At 53.5% G+C, this 12,164-nt stretch overlaps 1 protein-coding gene across 1 annotated transcript in view; it reads right to left on the bottom strand.

Moving 5' to 3' along the window:
• ATRX (ATRX chromatin remodeler) overlaps positions 1 to 12,164 on the bottom strand; it is a 104,482-nt gene that overhangs the window by 5,197 nt on the left and 87,121 nt on the right. The window contains exons 19-23 of the mRNA XM_040334400.1: positions 11,397 to 11,534; positions 10,996 to 11,171; positions 9,711 to 9,880; positions 7,001 to 7,152; positions 4,357 to 4,448 (exon numbers count right to left, since the gene is read on the bottom strand). Coding sequence (XP_040190334.1) covers positions 4,357 to 4,448; positions 7,001 to 7,152; positions 9,711 to 9,880; positions 10,996 to 11,171; positions 11,397 to 11,534 — 728 coding nt within the window. The remainder of the gene's footprint in view (positions 1 to 4,356; positions 4,449 to 7,000; positions 7,153 to 9,710; positions 9,881 to 10,995; positions 11,172 to 11,396; positions 11,535 to 12,164) is intronic.

Below are 12,164 nucleotides of genomic sequence, written 5' to 3'. Positions count from 1 at the left end.
ACGAGAGCGGCAACAGGAGCTGAGAATTGCAGAAATACGGCGATCGGTGACAACGCCTAAAGAAGCAGCACCAAATGAAAGAAGAGGAGAGGTACAGATATCAGTAACCATGGAAGAGGAATTCAGAAGGAGGTTGCGAGAGAAGCAGATACAGCGCAGAGGACCAGTATCAGAGGAGGTCCTGCTTGGATGGTCTGATTCGATCCGCTGCGAACTCTGGAAAGAAGCGCTAGCCCGCGAGCAGCGACACCAGGGAAAAGCTCTCCCCTCCATCCATGTAAGGTACTGGTCACAGTATGAAGTACGGATGCTGTTATTGGGGGAACAACCAAAGCAGGAGTGGACAGCAGAGTTAAGCAGGCTGATCCGGGAAGAGATGCGGTTGGACGAGAGCTACAGAGCCCTCCGGTGGTATGTAGTCCAAGAGTGCCCGTGGTCAGCGGATGACAGCCCCACGGAAGGCTTTGACTATGATGGCCTGGGATTGTTGTATTGGAGGATGTCCAGGGATCCCAATTTTGGGAGCGATCGGGAGTGGCGTTGGGAGGAAATAATGGAGCACAGAGAGCGAAGACTGAATGTCCCGGAAGTGCACTGGTTACAGGAAGATTTGGAATTCCTGGCCGCTCAGGAATGGGAACTGGAAATCGCCTACAAACAGCTGCTAGACTCCGCTCAGCAGCAGGGTGAGGTTCCCTTTACCTGGGACTATGAGGAAATATCAGCTGACAGTGATGAAATCCTGGCTGATGAATCAGCAGTGGAAAATCGGGAGCTTGCCATTCCCAAAGCTGAAGTGCTGACCGCACGGCCGAGCTCTGCTAACCTCTGCTCAGTGCCCATAGCATCTTCTGGGTTCCATGGACAGGAGATGGTGAACCTCTATCCCCAGACACCAGTTGTAGAGACAGGGGATTTGATAGCCTTTTCTGCTGAGGAAGAACAACCTGGGGAGCCTCCAGCAGAAGAGCTGGTATCAGGGCCAAACTTCACTGTGCTCTGCCCAGCACCAAGGGCAGTATTTGTGGAGTTACAAGGAACTTCCCCAGCTGAAGCGCTGGTCACCAGACAGAGGGATCAAGACCTCTGCCCCACCCCCGTGGCAGTTCCGGAGGCTCAGGGTGAGAAGATGGCGATCACTCCCCAGCCACAGATTACAGAATGTATGGACTGTTCAGAGGATGTTATGGATTATGCACCCCCAGCAGAAGTGCTGGCAACAGGGCAGAATGCTAGCCATCTCTGCCCAGCACTGGGACCAACTGTGGAGTTCCAGGGAGCCGGGGCGGTTGGCCCCCCTCCCCAGCAACAAGCTGAGGTAGTAAAGCTGTTACTCCCAGCTGAATCACTGGCAGCAGGGCAGGATGCTACTGGCTGCTGCACACAACTACAGCTTGAGCGGATATCGGTGGATGGGACTGTGGTCCCCACTCACAGCAACCCAGCGGAAGAGCTGGCAACAGAGCAGAGTGCCCCAGGCCTCTGCTCTCAACTAACAGAAGAGGGGGTTCCTGTGGTAGTGGATGGGACTCCGATCTCCACAGACACAACCCCAGAAAATGGTGCGGCACTGAGACAGGAGGATGTCGGCTTTGCTTTGCAAGCACCGGGGGATTTTTACCTAGCATCAGTGGATGGGACTGCAGTCTCCACTGGTATACCCCAGGAATGGTGGCCAGTTGGCCCAGATTCCCAATGGCATGATGAACTGAGCCCAGCCACCCTGTCTTCTCTCCAGCGGCTGAAAGGACTCCAGGGAGAAGGGCCAGTCCAGGCCTCTCCCCAGCGGCAGGCGTGTTCTCTGAGAGAGGCAGAGATTGGCTGGGTGAGTAATGCTCTCTTTGGGACAAGGTATCTGGGGTACTGGGTGGGTACCGAAATTGGGGTCTCTCCCAGTGTTAGTCTCCTGCCAAAGGGGGAGATGTGTGACAGACCTAGCCGGGACAGGGGCTTTTGGAGAGGACTGAATGTGAGCCTCTTGCCGTCCGATTATGGGCCAGGACCTCAAAACAGGAAGGCAGATGGGTCATCCCAGCACAGTCCTGGAACTTTAAGACTACTTTTCCAACATCCTCGAGTTGACCCGTTTGGGTCCCACTGCGGCTGTTGGACTGGTTCCCAGGGGAAGTAATGTCATGGACCTTGAGATATTAAAGTGTTTCTACTTGACATATGTTACACAGGAGAGGGACATTCAATGCAAGGACACCGGCTTTTGAAATGCTAAGTGGAACCAGCTTGCGAAATACCTTTTATTGTGTTCTGCAGGTTAAGAGCGGGTGTCGGAGTCAGGCCGTCTAGCTGGAACCAGGTTATTGTGTACATTGATTACCCCCTGGGGCTTCTGTCTCAATACACAAGTCTTTCTATCCAAGCTATTGGACCAATCCCTGTTGACAATTTCAAGTCCTCATTTGCATGGTCAAGGGGGACCTGAGTGAAGACTGCATATACTTTACAATTGACCAATAGGAAAGCGGTTGTTGGGAGTGGGATGTTCCAAATTCTGTATAAAAGTGTGCTGTGTAATTGAAAATAAAGAGTCCTGTTGGAACTTACATACAGCCTGCCTGGTGTTTGTTCCTAATGGGTCCGAATGGCACATAGCTGTAATTCGGATCCCAGAACCTTGGATGACTGGACCAGCAGACGTTGCAATCTGCAAGCTGACTCACTGGTAGCAGAGGAGTGTCGGGAGAGCAGGACCTGGGCGAGGAAGGATCTCGTCACAACCACCAATCCCGATCTCCGTCTCTTATTACCACCAATCCCGATCTCAGTCTCTTATTACCACCAATCCCGATCTCCGTCTCTTATTACCACCAATCCCGATCTCCGTCTCTTATTACCACCAATCCCGATCTCCGTCTCTTATTACCACCAATCCCGATCTCCGTCTCTTATTACCACCAATCCCGATCTCAGTCTCCTATTACCACCAATCCCGATCTCAGTCTCCTATTACCACCAATCCCGATCTCAGTCTCTTATTACCACCAATCCCGATCTCAGTCTCCTATTACCACCAATCCCGATCTCAGTCTCTTATTACCACCAATCCCGATCTCAGTCTCTTATTACCACCAATCCCGATCTCAGTCTCTTATTACCACCAATCCCGATCTCAGTCTCTTATTACCACCAATCCCGATCTCAGTCTCTTATTACCACCAATCCCGATCTCCGTCTCTTATTACCACCAATCCCGATCTCAGTCTCTTATTACCACCAATCCCGATCTCCGTCTCTTATTACCACCAATCCCGATCTCCGTCTCTTATTACCAACAATCCCGATCTCCGTCTCTTATTACCACCAATCCCGATCTCAGTCTCTTATTACCACCAATCCCGATCTCAGTCTCTTATTACCACCAATCCCGATCTCCGTCTCTTATTACCACCAATCCCGATCTCCGTCTCTTATTACCACCAATCCCGATCTCAGTCTCTTATTACCACCAATCCCGATCTCAGTCTCTTATTACCACCAATCCCGATCTCCGTCTCTTATTACCACCAATCCCGATCTCAGTCTCTTATTACCACCAATCCCGATCTCAGTCTCTTATTACCACCAATCCCGATCTCAGTCTCTTATTACCACCAATCCCGATCTCCGTCTCTTATTACCACCAATCCCGATCTCAGTCTCTTATTACCACCAATCCCGATCTCAGTCTCTTATTACCACCAATCCCGATCTCAGTCTCTTATTACCACCAATCCCGATCTCAGTCTCTTATTACCACCAATCCCGATCTCAGTCTCTTATTACCACCAATCCCGATCTCAGTCTCTTATTACCACCAATCCGATCTCAGTCTCTTATTACCACCAATCCCGATCTCAGTCTCTTATTACCACCAATCCCGATCTCAGTCTCTTATTACCACCAATCCCGATCTCCGTCTCTTATTACCACCAATCCCGATCTCCGTCTCTTATTACCACCAATCCCGATCTCCGTCTCTTATTACCACCAATCCCGATCTCAGTCTCTTATTACCACCAATCCCGATCTCCGTCTCTTATTACCACCAATCCCGATCTCCGTCTCTCATTACCACCAATCCCGATCTCCGTCTCTCATTACCACCAATCCCGATCTCAGTCTCTCATTACCACCAATCCCGATCTCAGTCTCTTATTACCACCAATCCCGATCTCAGTCTCTTATTACCACCAATCCCGATCTCAGTCTCTTATTACCACCAATCCCGATCTCCGTCTCTTATTACCACCAATCCCGATCTCAGTCTCCTATTACCACCAATCCCGATCTCAGTCTCTTATTACCACCAATCCCGATCTCAGTCTCTTATTACCACCAATCCCGATCTCAGTCTCTTATTACCACCAATCCCGATCTCCGTCTCTTATTACCACCAATCCCGATCTCATGATAATCATGTGAAGAGAAACGTTCTGCTGCTGCTGGCAGAATATCTGAAGCACAAAGTACAAGGAGGAGAATGGCAGAACTTCTGTACCCGGCCTGAACATCTGTTGCCCATCACCAGCGGGTACAGCCTGTAATTACACTGATGAGGTCATTCTACTTTTACATGAAAGTTGTTAAATATCTTCAGAGGAGGAATCCTGAGAGGGAGAAAAGACGACGGAACAGGAAAGAGGAGAAGGGGGGGGGGGGGGAGAACAACGAATGGTAATTATCTGACAGATGTGACATTCAGGTGTCTGCAGGTGATGATGTCACCAGACATCGGGGTGATGATGTCATCTAGTGTGCGACATGAAAGGACCTGACCACAAAATGAGGATTTTAGTACTCACTGTAAAATCCATTTCTCTTCCGTTCATAGACGGACACAGCCTTCATTGACCTTAGGGACGTCCCCAAGCGGTGTCAAATTTCGAGGGGTGGGAAAACACAGCAAACCAAACTTCACCCCAAACAAACCAGAGCTCCTCAACGGAGGAACTTCAACCTTAAACTGCCGCCTGTAACACCCTGCGGCCAAAGGAGGCATCCGAAGACGCACTCACATCCACCTTGTAAAACTTTGAGAAGGTGTGGATTGACGCCCAGGTCGCTGCCTTACACACCTGTAACACAGAGGCTTGATGGCGGAAAGCCCAAGAGGCACAGATCGCCCTGGTCGAATGCGCCGTAACCCGAAAGGGAGGCGTCCGCCCCTTCAGGGCATAGGCCTGAAGCACAACCTGTCCGATCCACCTGGAAATGGTGGCCGACGAGACCGCCAGACCTTTCTTAGGACCAGTCACCGACACAAACAGTGAGTCCGACATCAGAAACGGAGCCGTAGCAGACAAGTACACCCGTAGGGCCCGAACCACGCCCAGAGGATGCAAAGTGGCCTCCTTCGGGTTCTTCAGCCGAGGACATAAGGATGGAAGAACAAAGTCCTCATTAAATGTGAAAAGACGAAACAACCTTCGGAAGAAAAGACGGCTGCGGCACCACCTTATCCCTGTGGATGACCAAGTAAGGGGCCTTGCAAGACAAGGCCGCCAGTTCAGAGACTCGTCTGACCGATGTAATTGCTACTAGAAAAACCATCTTCTGGGACAGAGTCAATAAACGGATTTCCCAAATGTCCTCAAACGGAGGCTTTTGAAGCACCGAGAGGACCAAATACAAGTCCGACGAAGGCAGTGAAGGGCGCACAGGAAGGGCCACATGCCAAACCCCCTGCGCAAACTTACGCACCAGGGAGTGCGCCGCCAAGGGTCGCTGAAAGTAAACAGCCAAGAAATTTGCCCCTTAATCGTACTTAAGGCGAGAGCCTGATCCACTCCAGGCTGTAAGAACAGCAGAATCCGGGACATCACGTATGTACGGGGGTGCCACTTCATCTCCTCACACAGAGATGTAGGCCTTCCACGTACGGTGTAAATCTTCCGGGAAGTGGACTTCCGCGCCCGCAGCATGGTAGAGATCACCGAGTCCGACAGGCCTCGATCCTTCAGCACCTGGCTCTCAATAGCCATGCCGTTAAAGCCAACGACTGTAAAGCAGGGTGATAAAATAGGACCCTGCGACAGAAGATCCTCTCGCAGAGGCAGGCGCCACGGAACATCTGCCACCAGACGCACCAGGTCCGCGTATCAGGGACGGCGAGGCCAATCTGGGGCGATCAGGATTGTTGATATCCCCTCGGCTTCCACTCTGCGTAGCGGGCGAGGAAGAAGCTTCATGGGAGGGAAGGCGTAGATTAAGCGATAGTGACCCCACGGTGCCACCAACGCATCCGCCCACGGGTCTCTTGACCTGGCCACGAACCGTGACACCTTCCGATTGAGACGGGACGCCAGAAGATCCACGTCTGGAGTGCCCCATTTCAGACACAGACTGAAACACATCCGGGTGTAGCGACCATTCTCCTTGGTCTAGCGTTTTGCGACTTAGGTAGTCCGCCTGCCAGTTCTTTAAGCCCAGAATGTAAACAGCCAGAACGTTCTTTTCGGCCCACCGGAGGATGTGAGAGACTTCCGCCGCTGCAGCCGAGCTCCGTGTGCCCCCCTGATGATTGACATACACCACGGCCATGGCGTTGTCCGACTGAATCCTGACCGGGCGACCCTGCAGTCTCAGAGACCACTTGGAGAGGCACAGTCTGATCGCCCGGAGTTCAAGGACATTGATTGTCAGTCGAGACTCTTCCCGAGTCCAGTGCCCCTGGGCTGACTGAACACCCCAGACACCCCCCCCCCAGCCGGAGAGACCACCGTCCAATGGCACGGCAGGAACGACTTCCTGGCCCGAAGCACCGGAGACATTCGCCACCACACTAGGGAGGACCTGACCAGGCGACTCACCCGGACCTGGTAATCCAGAGACAAAGGGAGCTTGTCCAACGCGACAGAATTTCTCTCCGTAACACTCAAGTGTGGAATTGAGCATACGGAACCGCTTCGAAGGAGGCCACCATCAGACCCAGAACCCGCATGCAAAAGCGTAGTGACGACCACTTCTGGGTCGCCAACCGCTGCACCGCCGATTGCAGTGTCGGTACTTTCTCCGTGGGAAGGAAAACTCTCGCCTCTGAGGAATCCAGGACCAACCCCAGACCCCGAGACGGTACCAACACCAGCTTCTGAATATTTAGCAGCCAACCGAATTCCCAGAGAGTCTGGCAGGTGATACACATCCACCTCTAACTCTGAGCTTGAAGAAGCTCTCAGAAGAAGGTCATCCAGATATCCTACGATAGAGATCCCGTGCTGTCTCAGCAGGGCCAGAATCGGGGCGAGCACCTTGGTGAAAACTCGTGGTGCCGAGGCCAGGCCGAAAGGGAGGGCCACAAATTGAAAGTAGTCCTCTCCGATCGCAAAGCGCAGAAATCTCTGGTGTTTTGCGCATATGGGGATATGCAGGTACGCGTCCTTGACATCCATGGATGCCAGGAAATCCCCCTGCTGAAGTGCCACAACTACAGAGCGAGCCGTCTCCATCCTGAACTTTTGCACCTTGACAAAACAGTTGAGGGCCTCGAGATCCAGGATTGGACGGACCCCGTCCTTCTTGGGGACTACAAACAGATTGGAGTAAAACCCCTGAAACCGTTCCAGTAAAGGAACCGGCACGATCACTCCCCTGACCAGCAGATCCTGAACAGCCCCAAACAGACGTTCCGGAGAAAGCTGGAGGTTGGAAGGAAAAAATCCGTTTGGTGGACAAGAGAGAAACTATCTTGTACCCCGGGGAAACTACTTCGCAAACCCACCGGTCGGAAAGAAGAGACCTCCACCGAGGCGCAAATTTGCGAAGCCGGCCCCCCACCCGAGAGACCGGCGGGGGCAGACCTTCATGCAGAAGCAGGTTTGTCCACAGGCTTGTTGGGCTTGCGGTACCAGGGGTGCTTCTGCCCTTCAGCGGGCGCCTTAGCGCCCTGGGAACGTTTACCTGCCGCACCGGGCGGACAAAAAAAAAACGCTTAGGGGCGGTAAAGGAGGGCCCCTGCCTACGGCGAGGCTCCTTACCAGATTGTGGGAGCAGATTGCTCTTACCTCCCGTGGCATCTTTTAGAAGAGAGAAGCTCCAAAAAGCCGGTCACCCTTAAAAGGGTAAGTCCACCAAGGCCTTCTTAGAAGAAGAACATGCAAAAAGAGCACGTGGGCTACAAGAAAATGGCTGCCGAACTCCAATAAAGGCAATAAAGGCGCCCGGTGCCGCCAGGTGCCGTCAAAATGGCAACAGCGATTGCACAGTAAAAACACACATACAGTGACACAGTGAAAAGACCCGGGAACCCCCGGGCAGGCCCCCCCCCCCCCCCCCGCAGCAAAACAGCACCCCCGATAGCAGACAGCCCCCAGCCAGAGGATGGAGCCCCCCAGCGGACCACCTACCTCACGGCCAACCACCCAGAACACAGAGAAGGAGGGAGAGGAAGGGAGAGAGGAAAGCTGGGCGGACCCCCGATAGACCTCCCCAGGAATGCACCAGCCGCACCACCCTGCCAAACCCGTCCTGCGACCACCGGCTGGAGGCATCCTGGACAGATCCAACGTCCGTGCAGTTACAGCATGGCTATCGGGCCCGGCACACTGTGACATGGACATAGAGCCCGGTGATATGTGTGCCCTGGAGCGTATATAGCTCACTGGCCACCCCTGGAGCAACGGGGCATGTCGTGGGCGGCCCAGGGGCATAGCTAAAGGCCGGGACACGCTCGATGGCCAAACTTGGGGAGACTACAAGGATCGAGAATCCAGCCTGTCACCCAGTCGGCAGTTGATTGTAGATCTCAGGATCCAAAAATGCAGGAAAACAAAAAAGAAAAGCAAGAAAATTGCAAAAAAATCCTAAGAGCACATGGGCCCAGAGGAGCCATGTCATCTCCTGTCACTAGGCAGAAAAAAACTGAGGCTGCAGAACAGAGAGTGAGGGATGTACCCGGGGGAACCGCCCCCTGGGAGGTACTGTGCTGTGTGGAGTGTTTAACACTTGACATGCTGTTTTTCTGCCTAGTCAATCTCCTAGGAGGATAATACCCCTAAGGTCAATTGCTGATGTGTCCGTCTATGAACGAAAGAGAAATCATCATTTTATAACAGACACCCGGTACAGGTCACATATCACCAATTTACACCGCGCCCGGCACTCGCGCTACGATGATGCAGGAAACCCGGGCCCGGGCACAATGAGGTCAGCGACACTCTCCACATCGGAGAAGAGGCCCTACACATAAGCCCCCCCCCCCCCAGTGACACAGAGCTCCACCAAACTATTCTCTACACCAACAGTTGTGTCTTCGGTCAGCACTGTGTATACTATAAATGAGGAGATATACAGGAAGGTCTCCACCCAGACCACAGCCCTGCGCCGGCTCCCGCCCCACCGCCACAAGGCCCTGCGCCGGCTCCCGCCCCACCGCCACAAGGCCCTGCGCCGGCTCCCGCCCCACCGCCACAAGGCCCTGCGCCGGCTCCCGCCCCACCGCCACAAGGCCCTGCGCCGGCTCCCGCCCCACCGCCACAAGGCCCTGCGCCGGCTCCCGCCCCACCGCCACAAGGCCCTGCGCCGGCTCCCGCCCCACCGCCACAAGGCCCTGCGCCGCCTCCCGCCCCACGGCCCTGCGCCGGCACCCGCCCCACCGCCACAAGGCCCTGCGCCGGCACCGGTCCCATCACAATGCTCTGCGCCGGCACCGGTCCCATCACAATGCTCTGCGCCGGCACCGGTCCCATCACAATGCTCTGCGCCGGCACCGGTCCCATCACAATGCTCTGCGCCGGCTCCTATCAAAATGGGGATCTTCCATTGTATACAAACCTGTGATATTATCCAGATAGTAGCGATAGAGTTTACACTGTATGGGGGACAATCGCACCGACAGGACGTACTCGTACTTCGGAGGTAAGAACTTCGTCAGAGCCGTGTAATCTCTTCTCTGAAACACAAGAAAGACAACCAATTACATGGCTGGACCACCAACAGAGAGCATGCGCCCCCCCCCCCCAATATAGAGAGCGTGCGCCCCAATATAGAGAGCAGGACCCCCCCCAATATAGAGAGCAGGGCTTCCCCCCCCCCCCAATAAGGAGAGCAGGGATTCTCCCCCCCCCCCAATATAGAGAGCAGGACCCCTCCCCCCAATATAGAGAGCAGGGCTTCTCCCCCCAATATAGAGAGCAGGGCTTCTCCCTCCCCCAATATAGAGAGCAGGGCTTCTCCCCCCCCCCCAATATAGAGAGCAGGGCTTCTCCCCCCCCCAATATAGAGAGCAGGGCTTCTCCCCCCCCCCCCCCAATATAGAGAGCAGGGCTTCTCCCCCCCCCCCAATATAGAGAGCAGGGCTTCCCCCCCCCCCCAATATAGAGAGCAGGGCTTCTCCCCCCCCCCCCAATATAGAGAGCAGGGCTTCTCCCCCCCCCAATATAGAGAGCAGGGCTTCTCCCCCCCCCCCAATATAGAGAGCAGGGCTTCTCCCCCCCCAATATAGAGAGCAGGGCTTCTCCCCCCCCCAATATAGAGAGCAGGGCTTCTCCCCCCCCCCAATATAGAGAGCAGGGCTTCCCCCCCCCCCCCCAATATAGAGAGCAGGGCTCCCCCCCCCCCCCCAATATAGAGAGCAGGGCTTCTCCCCCCCCCCAATATAGAGAGCAGGGCTTCTCCCCCCCCCCCAATATAGAGAGCAGGGCTTCTCCCCCCCCCCCCCAAATATAGAGAGCAGGGCTTCTCCCCCCCCAAATATAGAGAGCAGGGCTTTCCCCCCCCCCCAATATAGAGAGCAGGGCTTTCTCCCCCCCCCAATATAGAGAGCAGGGCTTTCTCTCCCCCCCCCCCCAATATAGAGAGCAATATTATTAAAGGGGAACTAAACCCTCCCATCATTTTCAGCCATAGAAGCCGCCATCCCGGCCTGTGTGATCTGTAACTGTCATGTGATCATTTATGGCTCCGCCCATTTCACGATATGACAGTTTTGTTGAGAACACAAGCAAATGTGACAGTTTTTTCCACTTTTTTTTTTCTTTTTAATTGTTGAAGCGGTCGTCTCCTCACCTGCACACATCCAGCCAACATCTCATAGAGAATGTGGGCACGTTTCTTCATCACCCGCACGTCCACCATGGTGGAGTCGGCGCACTGCCCGTTCTGGATGGGGTTTATAAATCGATTGCGGAATTCCTTAATGGAGCCGAGTAAATTCTCCTTGATGAAGTTCACCATGCAGTGATCTGATGGAAGGAAAAGTCACAAGTCTTACAGAGTGTTTGGAGAACGCCGACTTGTAGTGTGGGGTGTGCAACGTCTGTGCAGGGGGTGTGCATACCGGCACCGGGATATGTACAGGGGGTCCTATAGACCCCCCACTCCGTCCTATTCACACCGGGGGACACAGCGCCCCCACACACAATATATATATATATCACACCCCCCCCCCCCCCCGTGCCCCTACTTACACTCCACCAGGTTGTTCTGCAGAGGGGTCCCGGTCAGGATGATCCTCCTCTTGGTCCGTATGGAATTCATAGCCTTAGAGATGGCGGAAGCCTCGTTCTTCAGAATGTGGCCCTCATCACACACCACAAAGTCCGGACCTGGAAGACACAAATACTTATTATTATTGGCCAGGCGGAACGCTCTGAGTTCTCCCTTAAATGAAGGTTCCCTTTCCTATTCCTAGAAATAAATCCGACGCACAGGAGCGGCCTCAACACATACAGAACCGTTCTGTTCCTCGCCATGCGTGGTGGGCGTGGTCTGCAGAACCTCCCATCACCACCACTGTCCCTGTGTGTGAGGGGAGGGGGAGGTTATTATAAAAGAAGCGCACAACGCAGGCCGGGGGAGGGGGTAAACGGCAGGTCTGCAATACATGACAACCAAACAGTCCAATCAGGGCTCTCCGATTCCTCCTGTATTGAATTGTATTGTCGGCCTTCAAGTTGTAAAGCAATACATAAAACAGTTGGCATCATATAAATCCAGTATAATAAAAATGCTGTACAAAAATATGAAAATTCTATATAATATACATGCTGTATTATATTATTATACAGAATTTATATTACACGGGATTTGTACATTATTTTATTAATAATAAAATCCTAATAAAAAGAAATGTTCTTCTATCAGCCCCCCCCCCCGGTGTGAGCGTCATGCTGGCGAGCTGAAACTTTCATAACATACATGAAAATCCAGAAAGGAAATGCTGCCACCTGCAGGCC

The sequence above is a fragment of the Rana temporaria genome (assembly GCF_905171775.1).
Source record: "Rana temporaria chromosome 9 unlocalized genomic scaffold, aRanTem1.1 chr9a, whole genome shotgun sequence".
Lineage (NCBI taxonomy): Eukaryota > Metazoa > Chordata > Amphibia > Anura > Ranidae > Rana > Rana temporaria.
Note: the sequence above shows the minus strand (reverse complement) of the source record. Positions and strands in the feature narration are given on the sequence as shown.